The 20135-nt window shown below is 38.9% G+C and overlaps 1 protein-coding gene across 4 annotated transcripts in view; it reads left to right on the top strand.

The window, feature by feature from the left end:
* Positions 1–20135, top strand: part of NAV2 (neuron navigator 2) — a gene marked incomplete at both ends in the record, with an annotated part of 363557 nt that overhangs the window by 271599 nt on the left and 71823 nt on the right. For all 4 annotated transcript variants that reach the window (XM_080345864.1, XM_080345863.1, XM_080345862.1 and 1 more), the window contains one exon: positions 8327–8449. In XM_080345864.1, coding sequence (XP_080201990.1) covers positions 8327–8449 — 123 coding nt within the window. The remainder of the gene's footprint in view (positions 1–8326; positions 8450–20135) is intronic.

The raw sequence follows: 20135 nt of genomic DNA, 5'->3' as shown, positions 1-20135 counted from the left end.
TGGCTTTTTGGGGGTTGTTCAGAAGGTTTTGGTTGCTTCAATCTCCCTCTGGCTACTAACATACACATTCCTACCTCATTTTGTCCTTTTTTCCCCAGTTCTCTCTAATGAGGCATCCAGTTAAATTACTTTTCATCTGTCCTTGGAAGGGAGCGACAGAGCTGTTGGTCAGAAAGGCCTTTTAAAACCATTTTCTTTTAGCGTAATTAATCCTCTGCCCCTGGTTTCGTTAACCTAGTGTGCAGCTTTCTATGCAGAATTAACAGTGTGCATATATCGATTAGTGCTGGTCACAAATTTTCTCAGGAAATGGCTTTGGATCTGCAAATGCAACTTGTCAAAACAATTTTCTGCAGAAGTGTGGCTGTTCCAGCGATGTGCTGGCAAAATGTACATCTGATGGTTTGACAGCTCGGCTGCCCTAGAGCCTGGATTTTGAGACAGGGCAGATGTGAGCAGCCCTGTGTGTGGATTATGGGGCTGAGCCCAGCTCACTCTTTGGAGTGTTTCGCCTCCATGCGATGTTCAGGAGCCTTATGCACAAATTCTCCCTGCAGTGGCTGCTTTGAGGGGCAGATTCTTTACCATTCTATTAACCTCCCCCTTTGTTTGATGCTTTGGGGCTGATAAATTCCCATTCTAGATCTGTTTTCACAGCCTTTAATGTGTTTGTGTGTGCAATGCTCGTGGGATTATGATTCTTTCTTGTTTACTGAAGCCTTTATACTCCCTGTGGATCTTTCTACAAGCAGGTGAATTGGGAACACAGATGAAGGGATGCTCAAAGGGGGAGCAGGCCACTCGGAGCTGGGGAGTCAGGCTTTACCTGCTGCTTCTGCTCACGTCAATCAAATCCACCCAAAAGCATCGTGCCCTAGGTACAAATCACATTTGTTGTGCAGAGGGCTTGAGTAACACGGACCAAAATGATGGTTGGAATAGGGTTCTGTTGCAGGCTGAAATTTAGTAGTTGTATCTATTAGGAGGCAAAGAAGCTATGCTTTTGCTATGAAGAACTGAAATTGAGGACTGATTTGTTGCATGTTGAATAGTGTGATTGATACTTGTAGGATTCTTGTGGCTCAATTGCTTGATTCTCTACTATTTATCAGAGATGCGTCTTTTTCAGGTGTTGGGCTCGTACGTGGTGTAACAGCCCTTCACTTGGGCGAAGGTTTTAGAGGAAGAAAAGGAGGACTATGCAGTTTGCTGCTAATGAGAATTTGTAGTAAAGAGAAGTAATTTCCTTCTAAGCTGTTTGCAACAGGAATGGTTGCAGGTGAAGGTAACTCATGGATAGATAGAAGTCGTGGGGGGCCAAGGTAATCACGGTCTGAATGAGAACCTGTTCACCCTGTACATTAATTCAATATAGCTATAGTCTTTTCCGACCTATTTTTTCTTCTGTACTCTTTGAGTTACAGTGGATTAGTCATTTTACTGGACGTTGCACTTTAAACCAATATGATTTTAGCAATAAGCTTTCATCTAAACACAGGGCATGGGTAAAACTGTGTTCCTTATATGGCTATAACACTTCAACATGACTAAGAATCAATAGGAGGTTTATTTCATTTTTCTCCTCTGAGCAGAGTGTTTATTTGAACTCTCTTCTGTCTTGCTAGGACTGGCTTCTTATATCTTGATCTTTTCAACATTGCACAATAGTAGCTACATATGGTAAAGAGATAATTAAATAATGAAGGGGTCAGGCAAGCAATCTCAAAATTTTGACTTTTATGAAATGGTAATAGGAAGCTTTGATTTTTGATTTCTTAGTAAACTATGTTGAAATGAGTTCAGAAGTAGCTTTTGAATTTAGTCACAGATGCCATGATGCTGTGAGAAGGAAAAGAAAAAAATATGGCAGCGTTTAAATCAAAATAAGATTCTTATTCTAATAACTCTATTTAAAGATCTTTATAGGAGACATGACTAGACTATTACATAAGCATTTTCAGTATTATTAATGTTGTATATGATTTTAAATATTCTTAAATATTGCACTTGGTTCAGGAATAGTTCTGTTGGCAGATTCATCAATAAGATGGTGTTTGATTTATCACAAATGCGATCTCGGATAATGTGCCTTCATATAAATTTGCTTGCAATGTAGAATTCAGTGCAGGAAGATATTGTAGGTCTATAAGCCATAACCTTATATCAGCTGCAATCAAGCGTTTTATATATTATACTGCTAAAAAGGGCCACATTAGGTTGTATGTAGTGTTTGTTAGTAAAATGAACTCCCAAGTTGCGTTGTATTTTTTGCTTACTTGTACATACTGTCCTATTGTCAATGACTACCAAAATGCCATTTAATAGGCATTAACCCACTCTGGGCTTGTTTCTGTAACAAATACCTCGGCAGCTGCTTCGGTGCCAACAGGTTTTTGTAATTTGAGCAAAAAGATGGCTTTGAAAGGACAAAATACGGTCCCACTCTGGGACTCGCCAGCAGAGGGAGATGCAATCATACACAGCTTGTCCATGGCATCATCTGCAGGGAAGGATTAGGTAAAAAGGGAGTAGTGACCAAAAATTGTTATCTGATGGCTGCTGAATGACTCATGTGCCAGGCAGTCTTAAAACACCTCCGAGTTGATTTCACAGAAGCCACTTTCTCTCTGTAGATTTCTTCTATTTTCTTTTTTTCCCTAGAAAAAGGTCTGAGAATTAAGTAGTTTACAGGACTGAACTTTTGCTTCTGGACTGGTGTGGACAGTATGAACAACGAGCTACTGTTCCATGTTGTTAGTGCTTTACAGGTGAGAGGTTTCCCGAGTAAACTATAAAACCTAAATATACTTACTAAGTTTTGCACGATCTCATTTTTCCTGTTTTACCTGTTAGTGGAACAGGTATCTCTTTCTTCCCATCTGTGATAATGATTTTTCAGACTGCAAGTCGTTTATTGTTTTTTCTGGGTTTACTCCATGTTTGTCTTTGAGCATCTTCAAACAATTAGTAGTTCAGTCATAAGTTTCTTAATTGCAAGTAGCTACTGATTATTAGTAAAAGTGTATTAATTTATAAACTATAGGCTGCCTTAAATATAAAGTAAAATAAATTTTAGATGAAATGAGCAATAGGTTTGTGCTTCTATGAACCTGAAAGGTAATATTTTGTCTAATGTTAGGGATTTGGGCATTGTATTAGCAGACCTGACCTGAAAGCTCAGGAGCTAATTGAGTTCGTGAATGAGTTTGTTGAAGTTTACATGGATCAAAGATGGAATTTAAACCTGCAGCAGGTTTGTGGACTTTGTAAATGTTCAACCCTTTGGTTAGTGAGATGAAAAACTGTGCTGATGTGGTGGGCATTGCAACAGAGAGTGGTCAGGCAGGAATAATGAATGGAAACACTTGACGGGGGGGGAACATAAGAAAAGATCGTATGATCTAATTCCAATGTCATGATGGAAAATGCAGACCAACTTCATACTGACCTGAGAAGTTTGGGGTTGTCATCATCCTGCTGCTAAGTTTTCTTTTTCAGTCAGATTTAGAACAAATTCCTGGTTGCAGTCACAGGTTTGTTTTGATCCCATCTATCATATCTTAGAAACAGCACTGGAGAATTTTCTGCTGTTGGTGGTTTTTAGCAACCGGCAAAGTTAGACTCCTTTGATACTTAAAGCTTGTTAAGCCGCTTGATCTCGTTTAACTGACTGTAATGACGAGGCAGGTGAAGCCTAGTGAAAATAAACATTTAAAGGAAAACATTAAGGATAACAGTGTTATTGCAGCAGCTAAAAGAGAACACTTCTGAGTGTCAAAGCAGATGATGATACATGGAATAATCCAAAACCTGAAATTCCTACAAGCTTTTTCTTTCAAGTTCCAAGCGCTTGGGTTGACGGGCAAGTCTTCTGCCAGGTGGCACCTCAGCAGGCATTTCCAAACTAACCTTAAATCAAAAGCACCAAGAAGAAGACAGGAGCACCTGGGGTGAGTCAGCTCCAGTTTTGGGACACGATGCTGCTCTCCTGCTCCTGGGTTTGGGATTACGGAGCCGCGCCATGCTGAGCAGATCGGGGCAGGCTTGGCCGCTCTGTTGTGTGCTGCTGATTTACCCGCTGCTCCTTCTCCTAACGCTTAAGTAAAGAATGCCTGTCCCTTGGCTATCTGTTTTCAAAACTGGAAAATCCGTATTCATACGTTAAGGAGCGAAATGGATATATATGAAGTGGTGGAGTTGTCAGACCATAAAAGCAGGAGCCTGTTGGCTGCATACATGGGTCAGCGGGGAGTGCGAACAGAACTCAAGTGACTCGTACCACTGGATTTTTACTGATCACTGTTTCCATAATTCCTGTTTCCTCAGCGTGCCTTTCAGGAAAGGGAAATAAATCACTTCAGCATCAGAAATACCCTAAAAATATTGCACTTGGAAGAACTTATTACAGCATTCAAAATTTCAGAGGCACAGAAAGGGTGTGTTTGGCTAAAGAAAAGAGAAGTTCAAAGGTCCAGGTTGTCCAGGGAATTCCAAAGCAAATTACTTTATGCCTGTAATACAGGGCATGGAGCCACTTTCTTATAGAGAAAAAGTGTCGCCTAGAAAGTGGGCTGGAAGTTCCAGTTGTGTGTTAGAAGTGCATAATACTGCTCTTGTTTAACTTGAGTCTTTTCTTAATCAAAGAAGTTTGGTTCATTTTGTTTCCTTGCTGATGAAGAGTGAAACTGTGGAGATGAGGATTAAACATCAATTCCTGAAAAGATTAGAAGCTTCTTTTAAGCAACATCATCACTATCTCACTGTCGATTCATTAAGTATTATTATATTCAACTTCATTAAAGACATTCATTCCTCATTGGCTCTTGGTACCATCACTAAAGCATCTGAGCTATTGAATTCTTTGAACATGTAGAATTTACCCATCTGTACAGAAGTCAGGGAGTCTGGATACTATGCTTTTTCCTAGATCATATATTTAAACTTTTTCTTATTTGGGAGCAGGTATAAAAATACTTCAAAGCGCTTCTTTTTGCACTGAATGTGCTTTCAGAGTTCATAGATTTGTGAATCTGGCAAGTCAGCTAGTGCAAATTTGTCATGTTTCTTCATAAGAAAAGTCAAAGAAATAACACCTAATCAATAACTGCCCTAATACAATTGCCTGGATTGCAGTGGGTGGTTGTAGAGGCGAGGCTGGTACACTGGCATTCCATATTGTGTACATGTAGGATAAGGCAATAAATTCAGATAGCATTGAGTACTGTTAGAATTATATGCATGCAGGATAATATTTCCTGGGTTTATTTTTACCCCCCGAGTAAAGCCTTATAGGATTGTCTTTAGAAAAATAGACCTTCATTATATTCTCCTTCCTCATAAAGCAAAAACCTGTTGTATTCATAAAGGCAAGATGGCTTCTGAGAGCAAAGACAATTTTAGGTTTGAAGTGATGGAAGGGAAGGAAAATAAATTGATGGCTGGAGGCTTGTGGCACCAGTAACACTCTGGATAGTCAAGAATGTATTGGTTTATTTTCTTTTAAAATGTATTTATTGTGTGTTTTTCTCCATAGAATTTAGAATATGGTATTTCCCTTTGTTCTTGCACCTCACTGTTGCACACATGACTTTAAGCATCGTTGCTTTTGGCTTCTTTTTGGAATTAAACGTTCCTGAGTAGAGGACATTGTGTGTAATACAAATAAGATATAAAACTTTCAATCTGTGATTACACAAACCTGTTTCAAAATACAAAAATCTATCTTGTGTAGTTCTGGCGTGTAAGAAATTTGTTCTATGGGTATAGTGGGTAAAAGTTGTCATCTATGTCTGCGCTTTTTTACAGGGTCTTGGTTAGAAAAACTCACGATCTAGTTGCCAAAGATGCCAAAGGCATCCAGCTTCTGTTGACTTACGTAAGATTTATGAGTGCTGAAAACCACTGGAAATCCAACTGTTAGTTTTTGGTTTGATGCAACTGCTGAACTATTCTTATCTGTCAGATTGCTGAGCTTCTGCATGGAGGATGGAATCTGTCGGTGTTAGTAAAGGGGCTTTCCATTGATTTCAGCATGGCTAAGTCTAATGAGTAATACGTTTTATTTCATGTATTTTGGGTAATGAACATGGAGAACAATCTATTTCAGCTGTAGTTGATCTTTTTTAGCAAAGGACTACTCATACTCTAGAAATCTGACAGCAAAGCCAAAAGTTGCATTTTCCAATTCGTGTGCAACAGGTAATCATACAGAAACATGTTTCGTGTGCAGGCAAGCATCTACAATAAACCAACTAGTGTATGTACATTAGATGTTTTTGCAAAATGCTGTTTGCCTGCTTGTATAACAATATGGTCTTAAGCTCCACTTTTCTTTCCCTTTATTTCAGTAGCTTAAGGAAAAAAAATACTCTTCCATGATAAAATATTTATGAACTATGTGAAACACAAGTTAGAATGCAAGACCTAAGGCAAGTTACAGTGCAACTGCTCCTCTTGCTTTTTTAATGTGTTTGTTTATGAGTTTGGAGAATCATGTCCCCACAGATCTGCTGAACAGAAAATACTCTTGTGTCCGACTCGCCAGGCTTAGCAACCTCCTTGTTGCTCTCCTCAGACAGACTCCTCAGTTGTTCTGGGAAAACCTGCACAGATTTATACATCCAACTGAAACGCTAACCAGCAGATTGTGCAAGGCTTGTCGACTCTTTACCATCTCTTTCTTATAAATGTAGTAATCAAATTTGAGTTGGGTGAAGTACATCTCCTGCGGTAACATCTCGCCAGGCATTGCTGGCTACAGTTGGGGACGTCTCTCTTGTCTTGCTGTGGATGAGGGTGTCTCGTTTTGGGGGAAAAAGCTCTGTGCTTTGCTAAACCAGCAGAAAGTGTCCTGTGTATGTGGATGTTATTCTGTGGCTGCCGTCAATTGGTGAAGAGTGGCTAGAGGATTAAGACGATACAATCCCATCAGCTCCTAACTCGGTGAGGTATGTGATGTCCACCGGTACGCCAGAGACAGCGGCCGCGTTGCTGGAGTTGTTATGAGTTATTTCAGTCTCAGGTGTGTAAAAAATTGTTTACACAACTGTCGGTGCTGCTCCTGTAGATGTACCTGGGCTGATGGACCGGTGGTGGTAGCACAGAGCTCTCTCCACGCCATGTCTTGAGAGGCAAATGGGACTTGTCTTTCTAGTTTAAAGCTAGCTCGCATGTATCTGTAGTCAGAAATACTTGTAGAAATGAAGAAAAACCAAGAGAAAAATCCTCCTGTTTTGACACTTTGAACTTATTCACCTATTACTATTGTGAAAGGCCACAAAATTCTTTGAAACATTATTGAGATATTGATGTATGACAGCTCTTTGGGAAGCTACTGAAGAAGACTGGAGTAACTAATTAATTTCAGTATTAACATACTAAAATAGTTGATTTTGAAACTGAACCAAAGTGGTAGGTAGTTGGTATGATTTTTAAAACTTTCTTTTCTTGGTTACCATCACATCCCGAAGTTGCATGACGTGATGGCAGCTGCTGTCTGCATTGGTACAGGCTTCAGCAGAAATGCTGGATGACACAGCCTCAATTATTGCGAGGAATTGTTCCTAGTGATCAACAAAATCAACCTATTCTTGTCCACCAAGTGTCATCTCTGTGCCCTTTAAGATGCATTTTTCATTTGTCTGAACTGGAAAGTAAGAAATGTGCAGTCTTAGAAATTTGTGAACTATAATATATACACTTGGAACTTCTTCATATCTAAGAACAGTCACTTTAAATGCAGACGTCTCTAGGTCACAGTTGCAGACAGAGTACAGTGTAGGAGCCAAAACAAGGTTGAAAAAAACCTTTTGTTCATGCTGCAACTTTGATTTCTCACAATAGACCTTGGCATATTCAGTATTCATCGACCATTGACAAAACTAGGTTTAATTCCATGTGCTTTTTTGCAGTTAACTTCTAAAAGAGTTGAGATTTCCATCGTGTTGTTTTAGCACACACAAAATAGTTCAGGATGGTATTAACCATGCATCTTTTGGACAGGAAAGGGTAATTGATGGTAGCATTCACGAGTATTAAATGACTTCCATCTAGGCATCCTGAATGAAAGTTAAGTGTCCTTCCTTTGTCACAATTATGTTGAAATGCAATTCTATTGATGAGAGAGGAGAATGAAGAGAGGCAAGAAGTTTATCAGATTTAATCAAGAATAAAGCTTTCCTTGCTTCGTATTGCAAGTAATATTCTTCACTGTAAAGCGGGCGAATTGCAATATACAGTTAAAAACATTAAGAAGATATGGGCTACACCAATACCTAAAAGTTTTATTGTTTTATTAAGGATAACATTGTGTTTTGCTGTTTTGAAGGTACATGACGGATGGTGGTCTGGGGCTCTACACACGAAGGCTGAACCGGCTGCCGGACGGCATGGCCGCGGTGCGGGAGACCATGCAGCGCAACACCTCGCTGGGACTCGGAGATGCTGACAGGTAAGCTCTTATCCAGCAAATAATATAATGGCACACTTGCTTCAAGCTGCATCTAATGCTGATTTGATCTCTAAGATTAATTAGCTTTGGGAGTTCAGGTACTGAATACACAGATAGAAGCTTCTCCAGAGTATTTTAGGTGAGATGTTTACGGAGGTGTCAGGATAAATGTTGCCTTTATGTCTTCTGATTGCGTTGCTGAAATCTTATCTGGGGTTTTGTGCACAGGACGCAACACAAGAAAACGTAAAACTTTTATTTTAATAGTGTTTGAAATAAAAAAGACCTAATTGTGTCCTCATTTCCACTGATTCTTCCAAGTCCAGTGATTCAGTGTGAACAGTCAAGGCCAAAGATCAAAAATTAGGGGACTAAAAATCCATAATTTATGGAAGCATGATCATAAAGGAAGCCAGGGAGACAGACAGTAATGAGACCTGTATTCTGTTAAAGTTGAGATAAATGGGTTAAATACTTTTAATACATTTGCTTTTAACGGCATCAGCCTATAGCTGCTGCTTGCCTTTCCAAATCCAAACCCTGATGAGTGTTAATGTTGATGCAGTAAGTGAACCGTATCCCTTTTCTTCCCTGAGGGGCCCCTGCATGGATTTTGAGATACAGGTTTGAACCAATTTCTGAACTAAAAGGTTTTTTTCTTTTACTTTTGTCATCAATAAGTCTTTCCCGGGACATAATGCATTTGACTGAATTTGATATGGCTGATACTTTAGTGATGCATGGTTTACTAAAGAAACACAAGTGATGAAGAATTTAGCCTTGTTTTCAAAAAAAGCCATACTAAATTTGCCTTGTTGTTCGCTTAATACAAGTAAAGAGCAGGATGTTAAATCTCAACAAAAGAACTAAAACCTGTTATAGAATCTCAGCTCAGTTTCAGTTACTAAGTCAACATATGCCTGCCAGTTGTAAAATATGCCCGGATTTTTCAAGAGCTCATATCTGTTTCTGAAATTTGCAACTCGAAACCTCCCCTTGGCCAACAGCATTTGCTCCTGGTTGAGCGCGGGTGAAGGCATTGCCACCTAGTATGCAAGTGAAGACTCATCAATTATCGTCTCCATCTGTAGCTGCGGCTTCTGAATATTGCCACATTAACAGAAGCTATCTGTTTACAATACAGAATTGGTCTGATATAAATTATATTATTGTTTAAGTAACAGTCAGCCTTCTGGAGAGCTAGTGATACATTCCTTGTCATCGATGCCTTCCCCCCTCCAATATTTCCTGTGCTTGCAACACTTTTTCTTGGCATGTAAGTTATTATCGTGTTTAATTTGCTAAGCTTCCCTAGAGACACCACGAGGACCCATTATGTACATTCAACAAGAGAGATTATTTGTATGTTTAAAATATATTCCACTTAAAAATGGGACTGCAACACACTGAAATGCAATTTGTACTTTAACATCAGTTGTTTCAGCTTTGAAAATCATTCTTTCAGTTCACATGGAGGGGATGGACTTTACACACAATAAAGACTCTGTAAGGCTGGCAATTTAGCTGCGACACGGGATCACAGAAAAATTACCCTTGGTCCCAGATTTGGTGACATTATGATGTGTTGTTTTGATTTAGTCTTTTCTATTAATAATGCAAGCTTACTCACCTTATGCAGGAAATCACTTTTCTGACAGTAGGGCAGTGATTTTAAATTAGCTTCTCTTTGGTTGCTGGGTGATCATGATGTGCAGCTTAAACAAGAAATTAATCTTGGTTTGAGAGGCAGTTTTCCAGGGTGAAAATTGGCATAAGGAAAAGGAGTCGAATGAAATGGGGCAGTAACGAATCACTTTCTTAATTCTGTGAATGGAGGCAAGCAGGAGTTCTGCTTTATTGGTACACGGAGAAAATGTATGAAGATGAAATTTAACTTGCTCAAAGCAGATGTTAATTAATTGAATACATGGGAGAACAAGTGTGAAAGACTATGAACCTTTCAAGCATGAGGTTAATCATTAAAAACTGATCAGGGGAATTTGTGCAATTTGCTTACTTGGTTTAGTTTCTTTTATTATTAATTGTAGAAGTTCAGTTGTGAAGGTTTAACTCATTGGCTCTGGTAACATAAAGCACAGACCTTAGAAGGTACATTTTCCCCTGCAGCAGGGAAATCCGAACACGGCAATTTAATTTAATGCTTGAGTGCAAGGTTAATGGAATCATTGCACAACACAGCTGAGCTTATTTATTCACTTCAAGACAATTTGTGTTTGCATATAACAAAGGTGCTTTTAATGAAAAAAGCATTAAAAATGTCCTTTTTCATTTAGTTCATTATTTTCTTTTTTTTAATGTTGCAAATTAGCTATCTATGGTTTTGTCTCTTCTGCCTATATGGGTTTGGTGTGTACCATCTGGCTATTTAACTTGATTTCACTTTGTCAGATGCAGCTGCTTGATCCGAGACTTAACTCTGCCCTTACTTTCATAAATGTAACATGCATTTACGGACACGTATAGATAAGAGAGAAGATATTTGGAACTTATATTTGCATAAATCTTTCTGTATTTTCTTATTTGTATAACCTGTTATTTAAATAAGATAATCCAGACCTGTGCTGATTTATTGTATCCTTGTGAATAGGACAAGAGATTGTATTAAGGAATGTGAGCTTGTCAAGAGTAACTTTAATGCTGCTATTGGGGAAATATCTATATGACTTCTTAAAATATCCTCAGTGAGGAAGTGCTTAACTCCTCCTGAGCATGATTAATTTGGATTTTTTCACTTTTGCAGTTTAATTTGAGGTTGCATGAATTACATGTCTTTGCATGACAGTATAAGGCATATAAAGGTCTTCTGAGCTTCTGGCTTTAAGGAACGGTCTCAACAGAATAGCAGATTACATTGTCTTGGTGCTTCCAACAGCTACAGCATTGGTGAACTGTAAGTAAAACACAGCTCAGGTGTAGGATTGAACCATTCTAAAAGCGTTGCTATCTCATGGTTCAGATCTATGATGATGACAATGACAGTCTTGGCTCATTCTTGTCACTCTGCAGTTCAAACAAGACCATATTGAGTGTAGGACTTTTGACTCAAACCATCTCCTGGCATTTCAGCAGCATTTCCTGCTTTTGGCAAGATTTTTGGGTAATCCCAGGTGAGAATGTGGAACCAGCACAGGGGATGGACAGGAAGGAAGAATTGGAAGTGAAGCAGAAACTGAGCAGAAAGCCAGGGGATGTTTCATGCAGAGCGTGGATATAGAATTATTAATAGGAACGTAATAGAGTGCAGATTTTTTCACATGCTACGATTTATAGTAATTTCTACAAATGATAAAAATTATGCCTTCAAAAATAGCTGAAGAGTAGCTTTTGCTGTTATTTTGCATTTTATAAAAACATATTAAAGCTATTTATATGTCTCTTGGCTCAGGTAGCAGACAACACTTCACATTCATTTGTGGAGTAAAACCCTTTGACTGAAGTATGTTTAAATTCATTAAGTGCAATTTAATTTCTTGAATCCTGCTAAAGTGATGAGATTACTATGAAGATGGGTTAGTGTTCAGTGCTGGAGGGAGATCGTCAGGTTACCTTCATGACCATGGGAACCTGGATTGCACTTCAGAAGAGCTGAAAAGCAAGTTGGAGCAAATAGTCAGATGGGGGGCAATGTTGGCCTGTTATGAAAAATGAGGGGAGAAAGGGGCATCACTGCTTTTGGAAAGAGGCAAATTCCACCCAAAGCAGGATTACAGGCATGGTGCTGGTGGGTATCACATAAGAAGCTACATCAAATTTTCTTCTTTTTAGATGCTGCTTTATTGTAGGCAATGGAAAAATGTTACAATATAAGAAAGAAAAAAAAAAAGACATTTTTGTTAAGATATTCTTCATGTAGTTTTATAGTAGGATAAGGCAGCTTTAAGTCCTACACGTGTTTTGTCAGTTTTTCCTCCTAAGTGACAAAATGCAGCTAAAATTAAATGAAGGTGTCCGGAAGTGCCGGCTTTGCAGATGAGGAGTTAAGTCCTCCATTCACAGGGAATATCTGTTAGGAATAATATCCCATTACTACCCATCTGGTCATAGCTTTGCTGCTCTAGCAACGGTAGCAGGATGCATGAGAAAAGGGGAAAAACAGAGAAAATGTGTCTGAAATAGCCACATAGACAGGATAGAGTTTGTCCTAAAATGTTAAAACATGACTGGCTTTTATCTTAAACTTCAGATGGACCCAACTATTGTAAAAATACATAGCAATAGATATTCCTGCATTGTAATGGCAGTGGAATTCCCATCATCTCCTTCCTCCACAGCATCTCCTGCTCATGCAATGCTCCCTCAGGAGGGTTGACATAAGTGTTTGTGGATTTGCACACTCAATGAACTTGCAGGGAGATTCATTTGGTATTTTACGTGAATGGGTTTGTGGAGGGAGGGTGTCCTTGCTGTCAGAAGGGGTAACATTTAAGTCATCTACAGACCTCAGGAGATCTCAGCTAAGAAAGACAATTTCATGCCATCAGCTCACAGTTCCTGCACTTCCAGAAAACTCTGGCAATTGCTCTTGCATTCCGTTGTTATGATTAAAATAATTTATCAATTCTGCTTTTCCCATTTTTGCTAGGGCAGTGGAACACCCCTATATAAGGATCCTAGATAACAAATAAGCATAGTTTTCTAGAAAATAATTTATTTTTAATATAAAACAAATCAAAAAGTAAAGTGCCAGCACCTAAGCGTTCATTTCTCAATATATTTATGCTGTGAGTCACTGCAATTTGTAAATATATGTCCGTGTATAGTGGCAAAGTCACAGAACTGGTGAGATTATTCATGCTTAACAGTTCTCCTACTCTGCTTGACCAGCTGTTTGGATTTTATCACTAAGTTAGAAAAAATACTACTGCTTCTAACTATTCAAGTTGTACCTATAGATACATATCTGTCTCTGAAAGATCCTGCATTTATCTTGAAAGCTGACTTGCAGAAACAGGGAAATTCACATTGCAAAGATTCTTTGAAGTTTATGGCCTTGGGATCTGCTGATTAAAATCACAATACCATATACTTTTATTTTCCAAGGAATCTTTTTACAAGCTGTAATCCAAAGTGGTTTTAGGTTACATAAAGTAATTGCGAAGTTAAACAACAAATAGTAGTTGAAAGCAAAGGTATAGTAGCTATACCCGAGGGCTGAAATTAGCAGTTACCAAAAGGAAAATTTAAAAAATAAATACATTCTGCTTTCAAACAAGGCAAAGTTAGTGAAGGGAAACAAAGTCTTATGGCAGATCCATTTCAGTAGGCTAAAGATGACAAACTCTGGATACATAAGCATTTCTTCACGTCTAAAACAGAAGCAAGTTTTTTCATTATTAAATACAAGTTGAAAAACAGTTGCCTTAAGTTTACCTGGATGTGATAGTAATTTAGACTAACTCTTAAAGCCAGGCAATACCGAAGAAGCAGAGGAAGATTTAGCAAGGACAGGCATGACATGATGTTTCTGTGCTGTAGAAAAGAGAGACATGGATGATTTATCGCCTGAGTAATGTGGAGGAGTTAACTGGGGAGAGGGAGAAATTACTACAGGCTGTAAAGGCTGTTTCTTTATGAATCTATGGCTTTTAATATCCACCAGAGTTATTATTTTAATACTCTGGTTTATTCTTTGAAGATGTTTTATAGAACTCCCTTGAAGATGAGAAGGAAGAGGTCAAGTGTGAGAATTGCCCCCTTTGGTAACCAGGTTCTTCTCAACTTCGTGGCTTAACATGTATTCATGAATTCATTCACCGGGCACAGTAATACTGTGTTTTGGGTTATTTTAAATTCTTTCTTCCACACACGTACTTTTGGAGATACATATGGTACACTGGATGAAGCCTACTACATTCTGGGACATACTTACACAGGTGATAACATCAGCTCTGTTTAGAGAGGCATGATGGAATGGAGATACGTTGGAAAGGTTTGTTTTTCTCAGGCTTGGTCTGATTTTACTCGTTGTATGATGGTCAGAAAAGTGTTTGCTTCCAGCAATCAGCTTAGTGAGGCTGGGAGCTCCTTGAAGGCCAGAAAGAGTTTCAAGGATGAGCTAAGGAGTGATGTAATTTTTCAGCAGAGATGGTATTTGTTTAAAACTTTCTGTCTAGGCTCTAGGTTATCACATCATGTAACATTAGTGGATGGGTGATTGATGTGCGGGGTTTTGGTTCTTGAACCAGTTTTGCGCCTATTATATAACTGACTTTTTCTTAAAATGCAATTTGTTTTCCTATTGGAGAGTCTCTTTTCCATGTGTACATGGGAGAAAAAAAAGGCAGATTTTACTGCAGTTAAGACCTGTGTGCATCCAAGAAGCCAAGAATTGTCTTGTTCTTTTCTTTTAACTAATAGCTATTTTAGTAGCCGTTTGGGCTGACGATGCGGTTGAAAGAGTTTTTCACCATTTTTCAGAACTTTCTTCCATTGAGGACGTACAATTCTATCACTTGACACCAAAAACAAACCAACCATCCAAAACACCCCACAATTGCAAGTTGTTCCCTCCAAAATTAGTAGAGTGGGCAGTTTTTATGTGCTTGACTGTGGCTGTATTTTTAAACCACTTCTTCAGAATTGGTTTTTTTGCTTAGATGTAAACGCTGAAGACACAAGCTGGATCTAGGCTTTAGGAACTGCATTTCTCATTGACACTTTTTTCTTCATGTCATGCCCTTTACTTTTGTTGCTGTAATTCTGATTCTGCATTCCTTCATGTTTTAGGGTGTATTTCTACCTCTAACACCTAATTATAATGCTTAAGGCAGGAGCTGAAGTTCTCTACAAAGCTAATGGAAGGCGGCAGGTGCCTCAAGGGAGAAACTCACCATGACTAAGTCAGAACCTTCTTTTTGCCCATATATTCCACTGTGGATGGTTTGTCATGTCCCCTAGAAAGTTGCATTGCAGCGTATGTACATGTGAAGGGACCTTTACCTTTTTTACAATTGTGGATACTAATTCCATGGAAATAGGAAAAACTGCCTAATTCGAGCAGCTGTGTAATTTGCATCTAGGGATGGCAAAATCGTGATCCTACACCATGAGAACTAGATTTTCCTGAAGTGAAATTTCCTTTCACACACACCCACTTTATGTGTATAAGTATAAAGTTGATCTAACTGCTGATTTGGAGGCTCTTCTGAAACCCTCAATATTTCTGGTTCCATTGCCAGAGATTAGCACTGTCTTTTCTGTTGTATGAAGTGGCTTTTAAAACACTTTAGGCATGTGGGAAATTAAGCTTGTATCCCAAGGGTAAACAAGGTTGTAGATACAAAGACAATTTTGAACTGTATCAGGGTCTTTGTGCTTTGCATGACAAACCGAAGAATGTGAAATGCTTGCTGACATAGTGCAGACTTTGTTATTTGGTTTTCCATGTCGAATGGCAAGAGAGTCAACATAGTCTCACAACTGACCTACACCAGTAACCTCTGAGTTTGGGATTTGGAGATTGAATAGATAAAACTAATAGCAGACAGCTGTCAGACTCCAAAAGAAGAATCCCAGTTTGGGGCTCTTTGACGAGCGTGGAAGCTTATTATGGCTGTAAAGCAAATTTCAAGACCAGATTATATTTTCAGATGTTGTGTGCTTTCCTAAATGTCTCATTACCCCAAAACCTAAAGAGTCTCCCTTTGGTCTTAGTTTGCCCTTCTCAGATAGTTTGTTGTGGCTTTGGATTTGTCCATAATTTTCAATAGAAATCTTCATTAGGGTTTTTGCTTCTGTTCTACAGCTATGTGTTCTCTTGTAGTTACAATAATATTCTATTAGTATCAGCTTACATGTTAATAGAAATATTAATGTGAATAGCCAGGATCTAAGCTTTCTGTTTAGTGGCTGAATGTTTTCTGTGATTGTATTGCTTGGAAAATGATATCAAAATTCTGAGCCCATATATCAGATGCATGTCTCTTCTTGCATGCTCTTCCAAGCTTTGCTGGGGTTCCTTGTTTCTTTATCTTTACTCTGTTGATTACATTTATTGAATATTCAGTTGATCCTTGTGGTCCTTTCCAACCTGGTATTCTATGATTCTATTATTCCCAGTTTTGTCCCCTCCAATGAAGAGCTTTCAAACGTAATACTGCAGATGGGGTGAGGAGACACCTATGTCTTCAGTGAGAAGCCAAAGAACTCAGGTTATCCAGATGCTTTGATCCATTGCCTAGACAGGGAAATGAGACTCCTAATTTGGACAGCTAACTGAACTGTTTAATGTTGGGTGGTACTAATAGGCCTGAATATCCAATATACATCCACATCTGGAGCACAGTAGGAGAAGCTGTAAGGTATCTACAACTTTATGCTCATATCTAAAATGCGATGTATTTCATAAGCAGTGATCCCCTTCAGCTGTCCTGGATGGCAGCTCCTGTGTTAAGAAGGTAATGAAGGAAGGGGCCTACTTTTGGGCTGCTTTTAAAACAAACTAAAACATCCCTGACCCAGCACTCATTAAGGCAGAAGATACATTCAGATAAAATGAAGGTTCACTCCCTGTTTCCATAGCACTTCAGAAAGAGGTGCGCTCTCTTCTGTCCTCTCGCAGACCTTCTCTACCAACTATAACTGGGTTGTCATAAAGAAGGTAATGTCTCATTTCCCACTTATGTGTACACAGATGGAAGTGTACAAATTGGGACATATGGGCTGTGTAGAATAAATGTCTCTCTTCAATGAAAAGGCTTTAGCCTGGAAAACAGGAGCTGAGGGGGAGACCTTTTTGCGCTCTGAAAATACCTGAAAGGAAGTTGGAGCATGGAGAGTGTTGGTCTCTTCTCCCAACTAACAAGCGATATGATGAGAGGGAATGGCCTCAGGTTGCGCCAGGAGAGGTTTAGATTGGATATTGGGAAAAATTTCTTCTCGGAAAGGGTTGTCGGGCATTGGAACAGGCTGCCCAACAAGTGGTGGAGTCACCAGCCCTGGAGGGGTTGAAAAGATGTGTTGATTAGGTTCTTAGGGACATGGTTTTGTGACAGTGTTAACGGTTAGACTTGATGTTCTTGAGGGCCTTTTCCAACCAAAATGATTCTATGATACTGTGGATAATCCATTAAAAAGCTCCTGCTTAAGTCTTCTTGCATGTTCTATGACTTCCCAGCTCTGGAGAGCAGCTGTGCTGCATTTTGCAGTGGAGCTGAGGGAGCGGAGTGACAGGGACAAAAATGCCTAACTCTATTTTTGCTACCCTGGGATTCTTGAAGCTACTGTATTTATATCAGGCTGTTATTTGGTGTCACAATAACTTCCTTGGTGGCCAACAAGCTATCCCATACTGTGGGTCCGTACCCTTCTTATCTCCAAGTCCTACTCTGCTCTTCTCCATTCCTCAGCTTCCTCATAGTATAGGGATTTTTCCAGCAGTATGATAAGGTGACTTTGTGACCTTTTTATGACAGCTAATGGTGTTCGCAGTGAAGTTGAGACTCTGCAGAACAAGTAGTCACTTTGCTCCTGATCTTTCTGAGTTGAGCCCCAACATCCTGAGGCTTAAACAGCCCAGTGTTAATGCAGCTACGTGGGGCTTAAAAACGCTCTGCTATTACATAAACAGGCATTAAGGCTTTCATGTGAGAGTCTTATGTTGCTTTAGTATATACAGTTAAATATACATTTGGCCAGGATAAATAATTGTATGCAGTAGAAACACTTGGAGCTACATTGTGCTCTTAAAGCCGTATTATGAGAATGTGTGTAATTTGTTTTTATTAGTAAAAGTTTTTTATATTCTCACCAAAAATAAAACACCTAATTTTATTAACACTGATTGCTGCAATTTGAGACTAATTAATTTGACGTAAGTGGCATTAGAAAAGTGCGAAACCTGTGTGCAGAGTGAGCACAGGGAGCCTGAGTAACTACGGCATTGCTAGAGGCTCTTTATGTGTGGCCAGGTATATGTGGTCAATAAGTAGCCAAAGGATCAGCGCTAAACATTGGCATTCTGATTAGTGCCTGAGCAAAGTCCAGGGGCTGAGGTCGGCTCTTTTTTAACTATATGATTTTTTGTTGTTGTTGTTTCTTAACTGACAAAGGCTCAGCTCAGCAGTTACTGTGGAGTTACCATGTGCTCTCGTCAGCCTCAAGTAATATTTTTTATCTTTTTAATCTAATTTTAACTTTAAAGTTTATCTTCTCTGATTATGTTGTTAGTTTAAGGTAATTTTCATATATATCAACTAATTCATTCGTTTTGGTTTGGGGGAAAGGAGCAAACCACCTTGAGTGTTCAAAAAGGTTTTATTCCCTCTTTCATGTTCGTTGCCAAGACTGATTTATTCTTGTTATGAAACTTGCAGCTAGAAATACTCTTTGTAACATAACTTAATGCCTTAGACATCTCTTTGAAACGGTTGATGTTACTTGATACTATCTGATGCGCGCATGCATAGTTTTACGTTTCATTTGCATTTTTATGCAAAGGTTTCATTTTTATTTTCAGAGATGACTGAAACATAATGTTGCATTTGCAAAACTAGAACTGTTTTGAATGCGGAAGGGAAGAATGAAATATTATCAGGAAATAGCTAGAATTATTTGTAGACAACCATATATCTCTATGGAAAGAGAGGAGGGGGGAATGGAGGAGGAAGAATCACCAACATGAGCCTCTGGGAAAGAGATATGAGTATCCCGTGCCGATTCGAATTCACAGGGGTTATGTTCATCTGGGAAAGCCTTATACTCCACTTAATCTGTATTTTGGGACTATGTGTATTCTCTGACTACTCCTAGATAGAGAATTTATTTGTCTGTGCTTTGAGAGCATTTCACCAAAGGACTCATGAGATGGATCAGGTGGTGGCAAGAAATCTGCATTTACACACATCTGCTGTCTTAAATGTCCATGCAAAATAAAGACACAACTTTTCCGAAATCAGAAGATGGTGATTCTGAACTGAAGACAGGATATGAGTTCTGTTCTCTGATTTCTGTTGAAATTCTTTGTTGGCTTGCAACAATAACCACTAAGCTTTTTTTATTTGTTAATATAGATTAAAAGCAAGTATGCCTTATGGCAAGATGAAGTTGCTTGTCGTTGCTTTTGGTCAAAGTGTGCTGGTGGTTTGGCCTCCAGCACCAAGATCCAGAGGGTAGAATCAGAGGTGTCTTCCACACTGTGCCTTAGTTTGGGTCCCTTCCTGCAATAGCTTCTGACTATTTCTAGATTTTAGCGACATTCTGCTTCTGTCTCACCATGTTTTTATGGGCTGACCTTACATTAGCCATAATGAGCTTAAACATATGACTGATAAAATAATCATTCCTTCCTGTGAGTCATACCATATGTTTTCCCCGCCCTCCACCACCTCAATTCCACTCATACTTGACCCAGTTATTTTGCCTTTCCTACATCATCCACTCTATGCTACCAAATCATTTTTTCTTGTAGCCATTTATTTATTTCCAAGCAATGCACCGTGCTTTCAATGATGGGCTTTCATCCTGTCTACCTTTGTCCTCAATGAGTAACTGAGACCCAACTTTGTCCCTGAAACATGTTTGAATCTTAAAGTCGCTCCCCACTTTGGATACATTCTCCTCTTATTTAATGGCATCAGCCTCCGATCTCACTTTTAGATTTTAACACAGTTGGAATGGGGCAGCTTGCAATACATGGTGATGCATTTTATTACGGCAATGTATATGT

This window comes from Nesoenas mayeri (genome assembly GCF_963082525.1).
Source record: "Nesoenas mayeri genome assembly, chromosome: 5".
Classification (NCBI taxonomy): domain Eukaryota; kingdom Metazoa; phylum Chordata; class Aves; order Columbiformes; family Columbidae; genus Nesoenas; species Nesoenas mayeri.
This window is presented reverse-complemented; position numbering and strand designations above follow the sequence as displayed.